This window comes from Pollicipes pollicipes, unplaced genomic scaffold, assembly GCF_011947565.3.
Source record: "Pollicipes pollicipes isolate AB1234 unplaced genomic scaffold, Ppol_2.1 Scaffold_7261;HRSCAF=8764_pilon_pilon_pilon, whole genome shotgun sequence".
Lineage (NCBI taxonomy): Eukaryota > Metazoa > Arthropoda > Thecostraca > Pollicipedomorpha > Pollicipedidae > Pollicipes > Pollicipes pollicipes.
In genome coordinates, this window is record NW_023597054.1 from 13,684,802 (window position 1) to 13,700,853 (window position 16,052).

At 57.0% G+C, this 16,052-nt stretch overlaps 1 protein-coding gene across 1 annotated transcript in view; it reads left to right on the top strand.

Annotated features, from left to right (window-relative positions):
• The first annotated feature begins 595 nt into the window (after positions 1–595).
• Positions 596–16,052, top strand: part of LOC119111067 (forkhead box protein D3-like) — a 19,744-nt gene continuing 4,287 nt past the window's right edge. Inside the window, exons 1-2 of the mRNA XM_037234893.1 lie at positions 596–1,316; positions 1,593–1,663. Of these exons, the coding sequence (XP_037090788.1) occupies positions 615–1,316; positions 1,593–1,663 (773 nt within the window). The 5' untranslated portion in view covers positions 596–614. The remainder of the gene's footprint in view (positions 1,317–1,592; positions 1,664–16,052) is intronic.

Consider the following 16,052-nt stretch of genomic DNA (forward strand, 5'->3'; position numbering starts at 1 on the left):
GCAGCGCAGGCGGCGTGCGTTTGATAGCGCGGATAATCCGGGTGTAAATAGCACGGGCGCCGCGCCGCCAAAGGCGTCCGGCTGTCCCGGCGCGGCAGCAGTCGGCGGTCTCATTCGCTCGTTAGGCCCTTCACCTAATCCCATTCAGTCGTCGGACGCGGATTATTTTTAACTCGGCCCGTTTGCAAACGCGGCCGGCGGTAAGGGGCGGCGGCGGCCGGCGCGCGGACGTGCCGGCGCCGGCTGGCGACGCCTCCGGCAATATTTTCTCCCAAAGCGCTCGGCCAGCCTGCGGCGGTGTCGACATTGCACAGCCAGGCCTCTCTTATATCTCAACACGTCGAAATGGGTTGTTTGCACTCACGGGATAATAATTATTTTCTCCATGCCAAAGTTGTCTCACATCTGCGCTCGCCAGCTAATCCGCCGGCCGGGCGCGACCAATGAGCGCGCGGCTCCGCCCCCGGGGGCGGAGTCTGGTGACGTTTGACTGATAGACATGTTTCCATTGGCTGCGCGCGGCAACAATTTGTTTGGGGAGGGCGATAAACATTTGGCGGGCGTTCTGTTACAACAGTTTACGGAGGGCGGCGCGGCGGTCAGTCGGCTCTGCGATGGCGGTGCACGGCGAGCCTGTCGGCCCGCTCGGCTACAGTGTGCGCGACATCCTCGGTCTGCGGGGCATCGCCCAGTTCGCCGAGTCGGCGCTCGACTTCACGCTGCCGGCGGCGGCGGCGGCCGACGACGGACCCGAGCACCACGAGGCCGCCCTGCAGCGGCTGCACTGCTCCAGCGAGCCTGCCTCCGAGGACGACGAGCACGTCAACGTCGACAGCGACGGCACGGACGAGGGCGCGCCCGAGGAGCCGGAGCGCGCCGTCGACGAGCGCGACGAGAGGCGGCCGGACGAGCCCGGCGACGAGCCGGTGACCGAGGCAGAGCCGGCCGACGGCGACGACGCCAAGAAGGGTGCGCTCGTCAAGCCGCCGTACTCGTACATCGCGCTCATCACCATGTCGATCCTGCAGTCGCCGCAGAAGAAGCTGACGCTGAGCGGCATCTGCGACTTCATCATGAACCGCTTCAGCTATTACAAGGCCAAGTTCCCCGTGTGGCAGAACAGCATCCGGCACAACCTAAGCCTGAACGACTGCTTCGTCAAGATCCCGCGCGAGCCGGGCAACCCGGGCAAGGGCAACTACTGGACGCTGGACCCCGCCTCGCTCGACATGTTCGACAACGGCAGCTTCCTACGCCGCCGCAAGCGTTACAAGCGCCACCAGCCGGACCCGTTCGCCGAGCTGTACGGGCCGGCGGCGCGGCTCGAGCCGTACCGCGCCGCGCTCATGCTGCGTCAGCCGGCGGCGCCGCACCCGCACCTGCACCCGTACCTGCCGGCGCCGTTCCCGTTCGGCGCGCTGCCGCCGGCGCCGATGCTGCCGCCGGCCATCGTCAAGCCGGTGCCGATGCTGTCGGCGCCGCGGCCGGCGCCGCCGCGCGCCGCACCTTTCAGCATTGAGGCCATCATGGCGCGCGACGCCGCCCGCTCGCCGCCGCTGCCCCCGCCGCCGCCGCCGCCACCTCCGCCGCAGTCGCCGCAGGTAACGCTGCCGTTCCGGCTGGCCGCACAAGAGCTGTATCGGCTGCAGTGTTCGCTGAACAGGTGAGCCGGGTCAGGCCGGGTCAGGTGGGTAGGGTCGCGTCGCGTTCCGTTGTGATCCGTGTTTCGCTGCGATGTTGCACGCGCCGCCCGCCGCGCCGGGCTCGTCTGAGCACCGCGTGCCCCGCCAGGTTAGCCAGAAACGCTCTCCGTGTGTGGACAGCTCTGGACGCGTCGCTCTCGGAGGATCGCGCTAGTCGGCCGACGCGGCGCCAGCAGCGAGTGCTTCGGCTGGTCCCCCTTGCAGATAATATTTATCGTATTTTGTTGTTTAATTTAAATATGTTTTAGTGTCATGCTCCCGCGCGCGAGCGTGTGTGTTTTACAGTCGCGTGCTGGTGTTATGGCCTACGCGGGTGCGTTGCTTCAACAGCGCTGTCGCTGTGCGTTGCCATGACAGCGTCGTCGCTGCGCCAGGTCACGTGTCTGTGCGCCGGCCTGCTGGCTGTGCGTGGCCGGGGGCGGTGGCCGCCATCGAAGGGCGGCGTTGTTTCGAGTCGTTATGATCTCAGTGTGTGTCAACACCCGCCGCTTTCGAGGAATACACATTGAATGTCCCAGATCTGTGTGGTTCTTGTGTGAAAAGAGGCGGCGGCGCGTTGCAGAGGTGTCAGCTCCTTACATAGTGAGCGCCATGGCCGTGGAGGGGAGGCACAGGAGCCTCGAAGGTTTTGAGAAAAGGGAGAAAACTGCACGGCGAGCTCCTGAAGGCTCACATCGGAGCTCGGTAAAAGGTCACAACAAAATAGATAGAAGGATAGAGAGAGAGAAAGATAGAGAGGGAGAGAGAGAGGGGGATGACGGAAGGAGACGGCTGCAACGAAGGATAGCGTTCAGACTATGGTCGAAGCAGGTTCACATAAGGGCGAGGAAGGGTAGATACTTCTTTATCGGGCTCCGCGTCCCAAATAACAAGCTCCTCCTGGCCGGTGCTACATGAGCAGACGCAAGATTGGAGCTCTCGGCGCTGTTTGAAATCGATTATCATGCTACCGATGACTAAACAATAGATACACACTTACAAAACATAAATCAAGATAGGAATCAACTAGCACCCACACCTCGTCCGCAGCAGGCACAGCTAGCAGTCTCCGGCGCCGCCCGTATCGCTGCAGGACCAGTCAGGCACGCAGTCCGTCCGCGCCCCGCTGGATACCAGCGGCCTCACGGTCCGAAGCTCCGCTGCCTGAGACGAGAGTCTCCCGGCACACCGACCAGGGCTGAGCTGCAGGGAGACGTCAGCGACGCCAGGGCCAGGCGACGCTCGGGAGGGCATCTCCACACACGCAGAAACGACGCATTCCGCGCGCTGGACACCCGCGCATCTCTGGAACTCCGTAGTGGATCGGTTACGTCAGATGCACTTCGTTTCCCACAGCCTTTCTGTTTCGGCATAATCTGCGCATTGGTATTTCTTTCTGCCTGCGTTATATCAACATGATAAACTGATGCACAGGGAATGTGTGGGCGTACCCACGCAGCTTACAAGCTAAAAGTCACTGAACTGGCAGGAGGCATGATAGTTGGCAGGAGGCATGTGTAGGCACTATCGAAAGGTGTGCGAGACCAGCGGGCTGATGGCTCCAGACCGCGACGAGGCCATGTTTTGCTTGTCTGGAAAACCTTTACGCAGAAGGGCTTATCGCCTGTCGGAAGGGCCGCGAAGCGGTGGCAGGAAACGGCTGAGTCGTGGTTTCCTGCCAGCCCCTCAAAAATATGTCGAAATGAGCAGTCACCCAAGCCCCCGCATCGTAACACCCCCACGCTAAGGGTCGCACGAAACACAGACAGCTGGGCCGAAAACGTCAGGCGGTACAAACATTGCACGGGGCAGCGAAAATCCCGTGTATTCAAATCTTTAGCTGTCCCTATAACATTCATTTTAGCAACAGCTGAAAGCAACGCGGACCTCAAGGTATTAGAATTGCTGCAGGTTCGTAATCTCCGTCCGATGCTGAACACAGATACATCACCACGGGCCCTGATTTAAGCAGCATTGTTAAGGTAAGGCACGTGGAAAACTAGCTCTACATTTGTTGTGATGATCACCAATGCCCGCTGGCAGATTTCTTTTTATCCTGATGCTCGGTGTGGGCCTTTGAAACCTTTCGGCCTAGCTGTCTGGGTTTTGGGAAGCCCTTAGCAATACGAATGCGGTGTTTTCTCAGGGGATGTGAGAACCTGAATACCCGGGATGTTTGTAAGGTTTGTGCAATGTTCTTGCTGACAAATGTTTGTGGTACGTAATTTTCTACCCTGATGCACGTGATGAGTCATCGTGGCCTTACGGGTTAGGCGCCTGTGTCTCCTGTAGCCCTTAGGATAGGGCCGTTTGCTGGTGTTATGATGTGTAACGTCCGATGAATTGTGATTTTTGTATCATTGAAGTGGCAGTGTCTGCACAGTTTTGGGGCATTTTCAGGATCCCTGCATCTCGGTTCTTAGCCTTAGCTTCTTAGCCTTAACTGCACCGCCCTGTTGGAATGTTGACACGGCAACGCTAGCGGAAGAAGTGTTTTTCGATGGCAAAATGTAAAAATCACATCAGTTTCAAGGGCAGCCGGTGTAGCTGCTGCCACACGCGTCATATTTTCATATTTGCATGTTCTCCATTCTCCACTGCGCTTTCAGACTGTTCTACGGCTGTGATGGTGATGGTTACTACAGCTGCGCAGCCACACTTGGATATATGGTCGCTGATGGGAGCAAAAGCGTGCCCAGGAGGATAGCCTTTGGGGCCATGGACTCAATAGCTTCACCCGCCAGAAGTAATGGCGGACTCCTGGTTCCTGGGGCCGAGGACCCAGCACTTTTCGCCAGATACAGATGCTTGATGGACTTGCTAAGGCGGAAATCGGCCCTCGAGCCAATGTCACGCTTTACGGTGGATGCAAGATTTACCCAAAACACCGCTTATTGGTGCTGTCGTTTCGTTACTGTCCGCTGTTTATCTAGCGACGTGTTATCTCCAGCAAGACGCTCCGTACAGGCACGCCTGCTGTTAGAGGAATGCCAAGGCGACGGTCATGGTGTTTGTGGTGTTGTAGTGCTAAACATAAGCTACGTATTGTAATCCTGGTGTAGGAATGTTAAATTATCAGTATTTTAGACACTGAAACTGTCGAGGGTCAAAAAAAAACTCCAAATACAGATACGAGGTCGCTCTTACACACCACCGGCGCAATCAACACATGAAAGGCGCGGAGGGGACGCATTGGCACTATGTCCACGACACGCTCCGGATCTGTTCGTGCTTACTAAATGTGATGGGAGGCATGCTTATTACATCCGCTGGGCGCTGCACATGAACCGACGAGTGGATGCACAGCGATGGCTGTTTTGAACGGCGAGGCACACACTTCTAGGATTGACGTTGTTCATGCCGGACAGTGTGAAAAGAGAGTGTTTAGCCGTACACCAGCCCAGTCAGCTGGTGCAGGTTCGCTGATGTACTGTGCAGAACCGGAACAGCCCAGCTGCTGGTGATAGCGGCAGAAGCAGTGATAGCAGTCCACTGCAATCACGGCCATAGGTGAAACTTTTCGCACATTTGGAAGGGCTCGAGCCCCTTGTTCTCTCCATGTCATTGCTCACCGGACATGACCATGAGTACAGGAGAAGGTAGATGTCTGTTCACATCATGTTCACGCGCTGATTCATACGAATCATCCTGGCCTGATGCCCACAGTTCCAGTCCTGTCTTCTCGCGTGTGTGCAGTTTCTGCAAAGCTAGATGCAGGGGCTACAGATGTGTTCCCAAGTAGAGGAGAGTGGCTGACAGTCACTCTTGTTAATTTTATTTCAGTCATTACGCACAGGGCCAATGTAATATTTTTTTAGAAAGTTGGGTGGCTTGGCCCTTGAATTTTTCGCCCGCGCTTAGACGGGCGAGGTCGAGGTAGAATAACATACCGTTGCAGTACGTCACCTCGTTACGGGGCCAGTGTTTGTTGTCTCAATGGCCCAGGAGCATGTCAAACAGGAATGAGCTGTCAGCGGTTGTTTGCATTTGAAATATTGCCTTTTATTACTCAGGCAAAAAGACTACTATAGTTGCGGTCTAAATGAACCCGCGTCTCCAATCAGGGCCTGCCGACCTGACATCAAAGCCAGCTCCCTTGACCTCGTCCTTGAGAGTTCTGATCTTTTATTGGACAATGAAGCTTTTTCGCTGAGTCTTCTTACAGATTTCACTCATCACTATCAAAATAATTTTTGGTACAAACGATATCTACATTACGTTTGTCCATCCGCGGGCGAACATTTGTTTCGAAGATGTTACGATGACCGTCTTTGTAACACTGTCACAATGTGCGAGCGGACAGGTATGCATATAAACACCATATACAGGGGCATGTAAATCACGTACGTTTTATAGCAGGTTATCTTCATCTAAATGCATCGCCTCCAAGAAAAATGGGAGTGATAACCATGAAATGCAAACGTCGATTGCAGCACCAAAGCCTGACCACAACTACTGACGGCGAATTTTGGAGTATTTCAGACATCTATTTTGTGGTGAGCTGGCGACCACCACACTGATCATCACAAACCTGGGTGGAACGTGTCATGCATTTGGGGCGACGCAGCACCCGTCAGGGTAGTGTCTGCGTCATTCCACCTCTTAATGATTCGCTCCTTGGATAGTTTTACTTCCCGTTTCAAAACTATCGGCCATGAAGTCGCCCCGGCTCACCGACCCAAGATCAGCGGGGGTCAGGTCATGGCCTCAGTCTGACCCGGTGTGGGGCAGGAATCAGGGACATCGGTGCCCCCAAGCGCGTGGCCCGAGGAGGCAGCGGCCAGGGCTACTCGGACGCCGGGGCTGTTCCGGCTCTGCTGACGCCTGCAGCACGGCGGCTGGCTGGGGTTCGGCTCTGGGAGAGGTTGCCGACCGCCGGCCCGCCGCCCGCCCAGCGTGAGGGTCGGGGCTAGGCCAGGCCGTCGTGGCCAGGTACGCCGGTGTCGTCCACATGCACGCAGACAGTCTCCGTTCACCAAGACGCTCCTCTGGAAAACGAGGGTTTGGCGCGGTTTTGTCCATGAGTGTGAATTAGCTCCCCAAAGATACCAACGCACAAGCCATACTGTGCATGCTGGGGCGCCATTGGCAGCTTGCACGCTTTCGTAAAATACGCTATTTTCGGCAGCGCACGTTGGCGTCGTGGCCGATGCATAGGGCCGACCTTTGCCGAGGCATCAGCCACCAGACCTGGAGCCGTGGTCGATGCATCGGGCCGACCTTTGCCGACGCCTCAGCCACCAGACCTGGAGCTGTGGCCGATTCATCGGGCCGACCTTTGCCGAGGCATCAGCCACCAGACCTGGAGCCGTGGCCGATGCATTGGACCGACCTTTGCCGACGCCTCAGTCACCAGACCTGGAGCTGTGGTCCGGGCTTCCGAGGCCCAGGAGTACATTTAACAACGGACTAAATCCCCTTCATCAAAAACTAATGCGTAAGTTTCGCTCTCCCTAGCTGTAAGCGGTACACCTTTCATCATAAGATATACTTCCTTTACGACACACTTAATCATCTGATCTTTACCAGGAAAATTACGTTTTGTACTTAAGTGAAACATCTCATTGTCAATTCACACCACCCCGGTTTTGATGGCTTTATGACAGTTGTTTTTGTCAGCAGATGTTACGAATGTTGCAGAGGTGGTTCGGTTGACCGCACATGTGTCTTCACTTAATGGGTGTCATCAGCGCTGCGAGCTGCTGGTATGACAGCCTCCGGCCGTTTGGGCCGGACGCTGGCTGCTGCCGCCGGGAATGGCATGACAGCCTCCGGCCGTTTGGGCTGGACGCTGGCTGCTGCCGCCGGGAATGGCATGACAGCCTCCGGCCGTTTGGGCTGGACGCTGGCTGCTGCCGCCGGGAATGCAGGCCTGACACCATACGCACCCCTCTGTGACATGGTGGCGCTGTGAATGCGGACGCCCGCGGGCCACGAGTTACCCACAGGCGGTGCGAACGGGCGGCCTCCTGAGGCTCGTGCGGTACCCAAAGCTACAAATTATGTGTAATGTATAGCAAGTTTGTCATTGCTTCGGTTCAATACACCCAATCCTGTGCTGTGTACAACCCTCATCAGGGCGTCACTTTAGATACTTTCGGGGGGCCTGAACCCCCCTCCCCCCCAATGATGACTTGAGCCCCCCCCCATGCTCCTATGAGCCCCTCAATGCATATGAGCAAAGAGGGGATACTGAAACAAACAAATAGAGAACAATAATTATCTGAACTATTGGCATGCTAGGTAGTAGGTACTTGCACACACCATTGTCATTATCATGTATATTTTGTCCGAATAGTATCCTCTATGTACCTATTGTTTTTGTCATGCCAAACACTTCATGTTTTAAGTCATTCTGCAAGTGTTTTACAAGTTTTTCAGTAGATAGCGCTTGGATTGGCATAAAGAAGAATTTACTGTAACAGGTGGCAGCTCTCAAAAGCACAGGGTGGTCCTGATGAGAGCTAACTTATTTTCACCCAACAGTGGGTAGTGTATTTGTCGCATAATGTGGCTGTGGCGGCTTTACAACACTATCAACGACAGTGGTAGTCATCAGTGGTCCCTTACTTAGGTTAACTAATGTTTTTTTTCTGTGAATTACATCCTATTCCAACCATTTTACAAAGTGGCAGCTCTCACTAACTTGAAGCGAAAAGTTGTTCCGCCCCAGAAAAAAACAACTTTGAACCTAAAAATATTGCAAAGTTGCTGTTTTTTATTTCTACAGCGAACAAGCAACTTAAATGGCCAAAACCCGGGGACAAATCGAGTTTTAAGGGTAGGTGAGGGCAACCTTTTCGGTTGAGCCCTTCCCCAACCGAATCTAGAAAGAAACGCCGGATTTGGAGCCATCCTCTATGTATGAGGAGGCCCCTATTCTATACCAGGAGTCCGCCTCTCACGGGTCCCTTTATGAGCCGGCAAGATGCTGTCCTGGATTAGGAGTCCATGGCACAAGAGGCCCTGTCTCGAGAGCGGTGACAGGAGGCCCTGTCACCGCTCTCAAACCTCCACTCTCAGTTTGATCATGCTCCCTCGCACTCCGCCGTGTACACAGTCACTCATAGCCCACCAGCTTTCCAACGTCATGCAGCAGTCATCCTCTCCGAACTCCTATGCAGCCCGCCCTGCCCGGGTTCCCGCACTCATGATCCTGCCCGGGCTCCCACGCTCCTGATCCTGCTCGCGCTCCCGCCCCACCCGCTTCCGCGCCTTACTCATGTTCCCACGCCCTTCATACTGCCTGGATTCACATATGCTGCATAGTACACACAGCCCCCGCTCGCAACACTAAAATGACCTTAACCATGCACAAGGCTGCTACACTTCGCGCTGCTGGGGTAAACGCATTCTCCGCTTTCAAGCCTCTCCGCCCTCTGCTCTCCCGACTCCGACCCTCTCACGTTCCGACTCTCACTACCCGACTCACACTACCCGAACCTTCGGACTTCACACTCCCTGTCCCTGGACTTCCACTCTCCCTGTGTTCCATCTCGTTCACTCGCCTCTCTCCTGACTCCCAGACTTCCCGTCCTCCAGACTCTCACACTCCCCGTGCTCCTGACTCCTTGGCTCTCCTGGGAGCGCGCTGGCAGGCTCCCGCGGCGGCGGAAGTGCTCGCACGTCACTGCTAACAAGCCGGAACCGTTTGAAGCGCGCTGCCGTCCGGCCGGCGACAAAGCGGCGCCTGTTCGCGCCGGCCGCGTGGCGCGAACAGGAGACGCGCCGATTGGCCGCCGGCGCCGGGCGCGCGCTTTCCGCCGCTGTTTACGCGCCGTAATGGGCGCGGCCGCGCGGCCGACCTTTGCTGCGGCGCGCGCTGCACTAACGTTTGGTGGAAACGGTAAACGGAGTCGCAAGATCAAAGCGCGCGCCAGCTCATAACCTGTCGGCGGCGACGGGTGGGCGGCGGCGGCGCCGGCCGCCTCTGCCGAGGCGACCCCATAGGGCGGGGCGGGTGTGTTCCGGCAGAGACGGCGACTCGACAGAGGAGCCGGCCTCGGCGCAGGCCGGCGGAACGCGGGGCTGCCATGTTCAGCCGGCGCCGCGCTCTCGACGCGTGTCGTTCTGTCTCAGCCTGGACCTCTGCTTTAAGACAAACGGAACCCATGAGGTGGGCTGCAAAAGCGCACACGACATTCACTTCAACGTCGGATGAAAACTGGGGAATCGGTTATGGAAATGGCCTCCCTTCAATGTGCTTTATGTAACATGTAAATCGCATCGGCAATTCACATCGAAGCATTCGCATGAGTCATTGGTTTATACCGGGATGACGTCCGCTCGTTATCCATCCTCGTCCGATGTGTCTCTCGAGAAGAGAACTCGCCAAGGCCCACAGCGGGGAAAGACGGGCATGGGGGCAGCCAACCCGGCAGCGGGCGCTCAGAGCAGCTCCAGCTCCGCTGCCCGCAGCTGCGACGAGTGTGGTGTCTGGGCCGGTGCTGGACCGCAGCCTCGAGGCCGCACAGGAAGATCCGGCCGGGCGCGCCGAGCGCTCCCGTCCACGACTGACTACAGGACGGCTTCGGACGCCGCCCCGCCGGCCTCGCGGTCCAGAGCTCGGTCGTCCGCGGCCGGCGCGCGGTCACCAGGTCCGCCGCCGCAGCTCGCCGCCAGCGGCCGGCACAGGTGACAGAAACGAGGAGGCGGTCACGGCCCGGCCAGCAGGCGGTAAATATTTAGCGGCCGACGCGACGGTCCGCGGCGGCCGGACTCACGCGGCGGCGCCCGCGCGCCCGGCGGGGGCCGCGCCGCCGCGCGCGTACCTTGGCACGCGCGCGAGGGCGGGTTCTGCCGGCGCGCCGCACGGCCGCTTTGTTCCCGTTGGCGCGGCGGCCATTTTGATGCCGGGCTGGCGAGTGCGCGGATTGCCGTCGGCGGACGACAGCGGCTGTTGTTCATTTGCCGTGATTGAAATGTGATGGTGGCTGTGTTTGATTTTCTTTGGGTGGTGTTTGCCATCTCCCTGCGGCTCCAGCAAAAGGAAATGTTTCATATAATAGTTTGATGTAGGTGCAGAGGCTTCTCCCAGCGCTCAAGAGGCGGCATTTCCCGTGCACCGAGCGTAAACAATGAAGCTCGCGAATTCTGGGGCCAAAGGTTGGTGAGGCATAAGGTGGGGATGGTTACATACTACATGCGAAGGGGAAAATCGTAACATTGACGTTTGGAAATAAGAATATAATGAACGGGCTCAAAGTGCGTCACTTAAAAGGCAATTTGTTTGCATGAACTTTTCAAATGGATGAAATTGGATGAATGGAGTATTTCGACTCTACCGATGATTCGCCTTCATCATTCATTCTTTCATTAGGTAATTTGCCCCCTATTTATCCTATTTATTTACCTATTTATCCATTGTGTTTCTCCTTCGTTTCTGTCCCCTTCCCCTCGAGGCCTGTGTTCTGCGCCTCCTCTGCTGTAGCTGAGACGCCAGCTACTCTTTGCAGACGCCGGCCCGCCTCCTCCTCTCCTTGCGCTGCCTCTTCGGGCCCGGCCGTCTTCTGCCCACCGGACACCAGAGCCGTGCCCTCGGGGCCCGTCGTGTGCCGACGGGCGGGGCGGCGGCACGCGCGGCACTCCCACAGCTGCCCGGGGCCGGCTCATCCCGGCTATCCAAATAATTACTTGTCGTCGGAGACGGCGGGCGGGTGCGCGCGCGGGCGGCGAGCGGCGGCCTCGCTGATCCGGCGGCCCGGATGCGGCCCTGTCCATCTCGCCCTTCCGCCGCGCCGGCTCGGCACAAAACAATCGGCCCCATCGGCACAGGCGACTTTGTGTAAGAGATTAGTTAATGACATGATGACCGGCAGATGGGCGGCCGGCCGGAGAGCGGGCCGGGCCGGCCGGCACCTGGCGCGCCCGGCCAGCCGTGGCCAGCGGCCGCGCGTCCGCCCGCCCGGGCCCCAGCCGAATTAGCCGACGCTAATACGCAGAGTCAGGGATCAGAGAGGGCGCCGCCGCCGCCGAGCCGGAGACAGGCCCGGGGCGAGCGGTGGACAGGCGCCGGCGCAGCTCTCGCTCTTTATCAGGGGACGGCTCTGTTTTGTTTTACCATGCTTCGCTGGGCCGGGTCTAAACAGCGAGGACCGCCTGAGGCCGTCTCTCGTCGCCGCCGCGCTCCGCCCGCGCTGGAATAAACAGCTGCCGCCTGCCCTATGAAGTCGTGCTGTGCCGCATGACATCGGTGCTGCGCGGCTTAGTTGAGCGGCTGTCAGGGGCCGGGAACAGCTTTGAACAAAAGGACACCTTAGCGTTGCGCGTGGCATCGTACATCGCTTGCCATCTGCGGAACGCCGATCAAAGTGATTTGCCGGCGAATTGCAAGCCGACGATTCCCGTCTCTAGACTTGACTCAGGCAAATCTGAGATTGGAAATTAAACAAACTGCCAGTGACAGGAGCCAGGCCCCGTAACGGGCGCCTGCAGGACCGCTTTCGATGACAGGCGGCTGTTTCAGCCAGGTCGAGCGTCACAGCCTAATCTTTTGTTATGCTTCGGCCTATAGGGGCAGACGTTTTACGCATGCCGTTGTTTGACCAGCAGAAAAAGTGCGGTGGTCAGGTATCGACACAGATGAAGCGTGATAGCGGTGCAGCCCACGGCATAACCGACTGTGAGCCCATCCTGAGCGCGTGGTAGTGCATGCATGCTGGCCGCTGCTAGTACATTATATTCAGTCACGCACGAGGAGCAGGCCAATAAAGTAGTCTTCAACAGGTGCAGAGTAGTTTCGAGATCTGACGTTCCGTTAGTTCAGATGTGCAACTACACGCTCATCACGCCCATCATTACATGCTACACGAGTGCTGACCTGTTCGTTCTAAGCTGACTCAATCGCTGAAAATCCAAAATGTATGCACGACTAAGCAAGTTTTGACCGGCTGAATGCGAGAAACCGGCGTAGTGGCCGAGGCGACAGGGGGGGGGGGGGGGGGAGGGGGGAGGACTCCCACGCCAATTGTTTATCAAGAATCAAGGGGCGGCGAGAGACCGCGATAACTGTTGATAATGGCTTAAAGACACGCGACCTTGGTGGCAGAGTGGACCGTGTTAAGGTGACAAGTCCCAAACTTATGTATGGTGTTTGCCATTGACAAAGAAAACAAACGAAAACACTTGAAAATGTGCTGTCACGCTTCGTGCCTACCAGTTAGTTCCTGCAATTTCGACCTTAAACTATGCTGTCGGGGTGCTTCATACTGGGAGATTTGAGCTGTTGTTTGCCCAACTTGGGCTTCCACCCAGGGACTGAGGGCCTAAAGCCATCGCTCCTAGGCCAGCACCTCTCGCCAGAGCCCTAGCTAGGTCCCAACTACCGCCTTAGTGGCCCAAGCCGGCGGCCCTTCGCAAATGCTCTCACTCACCGGCTCCCACGCCAGTCAATGGTTATTGCAGCTCCCAGTGTTTGTCGGCGAAACAGAGAATCGCACTTTAATCCATTGATTCGCCGCGCGTCACGTGGTGTCGCTCCCAGGACAGGTCAGAACTAACGCGCAAATATTTATCGCCGCTATCGCCCCGCCGTAAATCCCCAAATCAAACACAATTACCGTGTGCCGTGCGTGATTCGGCGGCAGCGCCGTGCTAATTGGTAAGAGGCATGGGGACGGCCGGGAGCTGCTGTGCTACACTGCTGAGGACTCTCCACGCTGAAGTGCCGGGGCGCCAAAGACGGGACACCTGGCTGCTCACTGTCGGGAAGGGGAGTGGCATGTGTGCGTCCATTCGTTCCATGCAGCTTCACAGACTTGGTGTTTATCTTCTAAAGTGTCGGAGATGAAGTCTCATCACCACTAACGCTTCAGTTCGGCTCGTGCAGGGCACGGTGCAATGAACTGACACCCAGGGGTGTCACGTACTTAAGGCGGTTGAGGGCCCTGAGATGAAGTCTCACCACCATTAACGCTTCAGTTCGGCTCGTGCGGGGCACGGTGCGATGAACTGACACCCAGGGGTGTCACGTCTTAAGGCGGTTGAGGGACCTGAGCCAATTACGCGGGCCTAACACTCACTCCAAACCTGATTTCTGTCTGAATTTCAACCGCTTTAATCTGCGTCCACGGCGTCAAAAACAGAAAAAAACTTAAGCTTTTAGGCGATTCGAATATCGCTGAACTGCGAAGGAATGGCCTTCCATTGTGATGCAATACGAACCCGCAATTTTGCGACAAGCTTAAAATGGTGTGTAGCTCACAGCAAACGCGTCTTAGTAAAGCGACCCGATACGATTAACGAACAGAAGTCTCACTTTGCATTTATCGAAGGCGGTTTGAGGTACACAACAAACAGTTTTACGGATGAGAGACCTTTTAAGTTTAGAATGGTGTTTCCAGATCAGAGGCTATGAAAGATGAGATGAGAAGCAGATGAGAGGCTATGCAATATGCTCCGTGTACACCACCAGGATGCAACTCTTTCTTAAAGGGGACTGAACCTGCAGTGAACAAACAGAACTTCTCAACAGACATGTCTATCACTGGAGGGACAAGATAGGTGAAGGATCGTGCTTGGAAGGATCACCAGAGTGGCCGTCCTTGAAATGGTGCTGCTAGCGCTTTGACACAAGCCAGCCATTAGTATAAGCGAAAAAGATGGGTATGTGCAGGGTGTTATGCGGAATAAAGCGGAAGTCACACTGAAAGTGATGTGTTGGGACGCTTAGTCTACCAACAGTCCAGGAAATATTTCTGCATTTCCTTGGCCAAGTATTCTCGTTTTGCTGACATGCATTTGAGGGGCTCCGGCCTCCACGAAAATACATAAAAGGGAGCTCTTCTTGGCACCGCTGTAGAATTCGAATGACTGCTTCGATTAGGCGAGTTCGAAAAAATTTGCATCAGATTTTGACTAGGTTTATGGTTATGTAAGCAAGATGCCGTAGCATTTGTGTATATCGCGTGTCACAGCAAAGTTCACAACTCGACGACCACATCCTCATTTTGATAAAGAAAACTGGCTCCGAATATTTCACAATAGCTGCTCTCCGATTAATGCTTATTTTAAGACGAGCTCTGAGCGCACCGGCCAACCAACCATCGTTATTTTTCCAGCTCAGCGGGTAATTTGACCTCTGGCCCCTTCAACAGAAGGTTGCTGCCGAGCGAGCTTTTCCGCACCATGTCATCACAGCATTATCCAGCGCCATGCTGATGCTCCCGGTGGTTGGAAACTGACCGCTATGCTGATCATGGTTGGATCAAGCAGTTTCCTTTGGGACTCAGCCCAGGGGCAATGGATTACAAGTCCCGAGATCCTCCGAGAGTCACTGTTCCTCACTTCTTGAAACTCTGTGCGACCCGCCCGCGATTTTATTTAGTTCATTGCACTCGGAGCCGGTTAGTGTAAACAGACGGGCAGGCAAGCAGGCGAGCAAAACATTAACAGCTTCACTCGACCCCTACGTGTGACGACACGTACCACACACCAGTTTACAGAGCAGGCGCTCAACCTTCGGATTCTAAATCTGGCCAACCCCACAACGCCTGCTTCTCTGTCCTCCCGCCTCTCCGTCTCCCTCCACCCGCCTCTCATCCCCAGCTCCCATCTACCGCTCCCTTCCCTCGGCCATTTCTGGCTGCGGCCGCGCTCTCCGCCGGCAGTTGGTCGTCATTTTGCGCTGGGGTGTTTCCCCAGCACGCACTCCGGCTGGGAGGTTGTTTTCCAGTCGACGGGCTGGCTCGCTCGCTGTCGTCTCCACCGGCAGACAACGGGCGAGGAATTCGCAAGCGACACATTATTCTTTGTTGTCGCCGGCTTGAGTGCTACTCACCATTTCATATTAAACGTCGTTTTACGATTTTCAAAGCGCTTTCTCTGCCTTGTCCCGTATTTATCCACTTCTCTCGCTCGCTCTCTTGCATCTCCCCGTCTCCCTTCCCGAGTGGGACGCCGCGTCTGCCGACGGCTCGAGCTGCCGCCGTCGCCCCGGCCGGAGAGGCCAGCGGTCGCGCCCGCCCGGACCGACACCGCCCTCTCCGGCCCCGGCGCCCGACGTCGGCGCTCCTCCGCCGGCGCCACTAATGTTGTACTTCGCCCTCCCATTACAGGCGGCACGCCGCGTCCCCGCCCGGCCGGCCCGCCTCCATCCAATAACTGCGCCGGACTGGACCGAAAGCCGCAGGTGGCCGTCGCGCCCGCCCCCTCCGGCGCGTTGTCGGGCCGCGCCGCGCCGTCTGCCGCACCTCCGGAAAGCCGCGGTCCGGGCCGCACCCCGTGACCCGCGTCCGGACCCGGAGCCAGCTAACATACAGAAGCCCGCCGGGCCGCGCGGGGAGGCCGCTGTGATCCGCCGCACCACGTGGCAGCGCTGTGATCCCCGCATCACGCGGCAGCGTGGTGATCCGCCGCACCACGCGGCTGCGC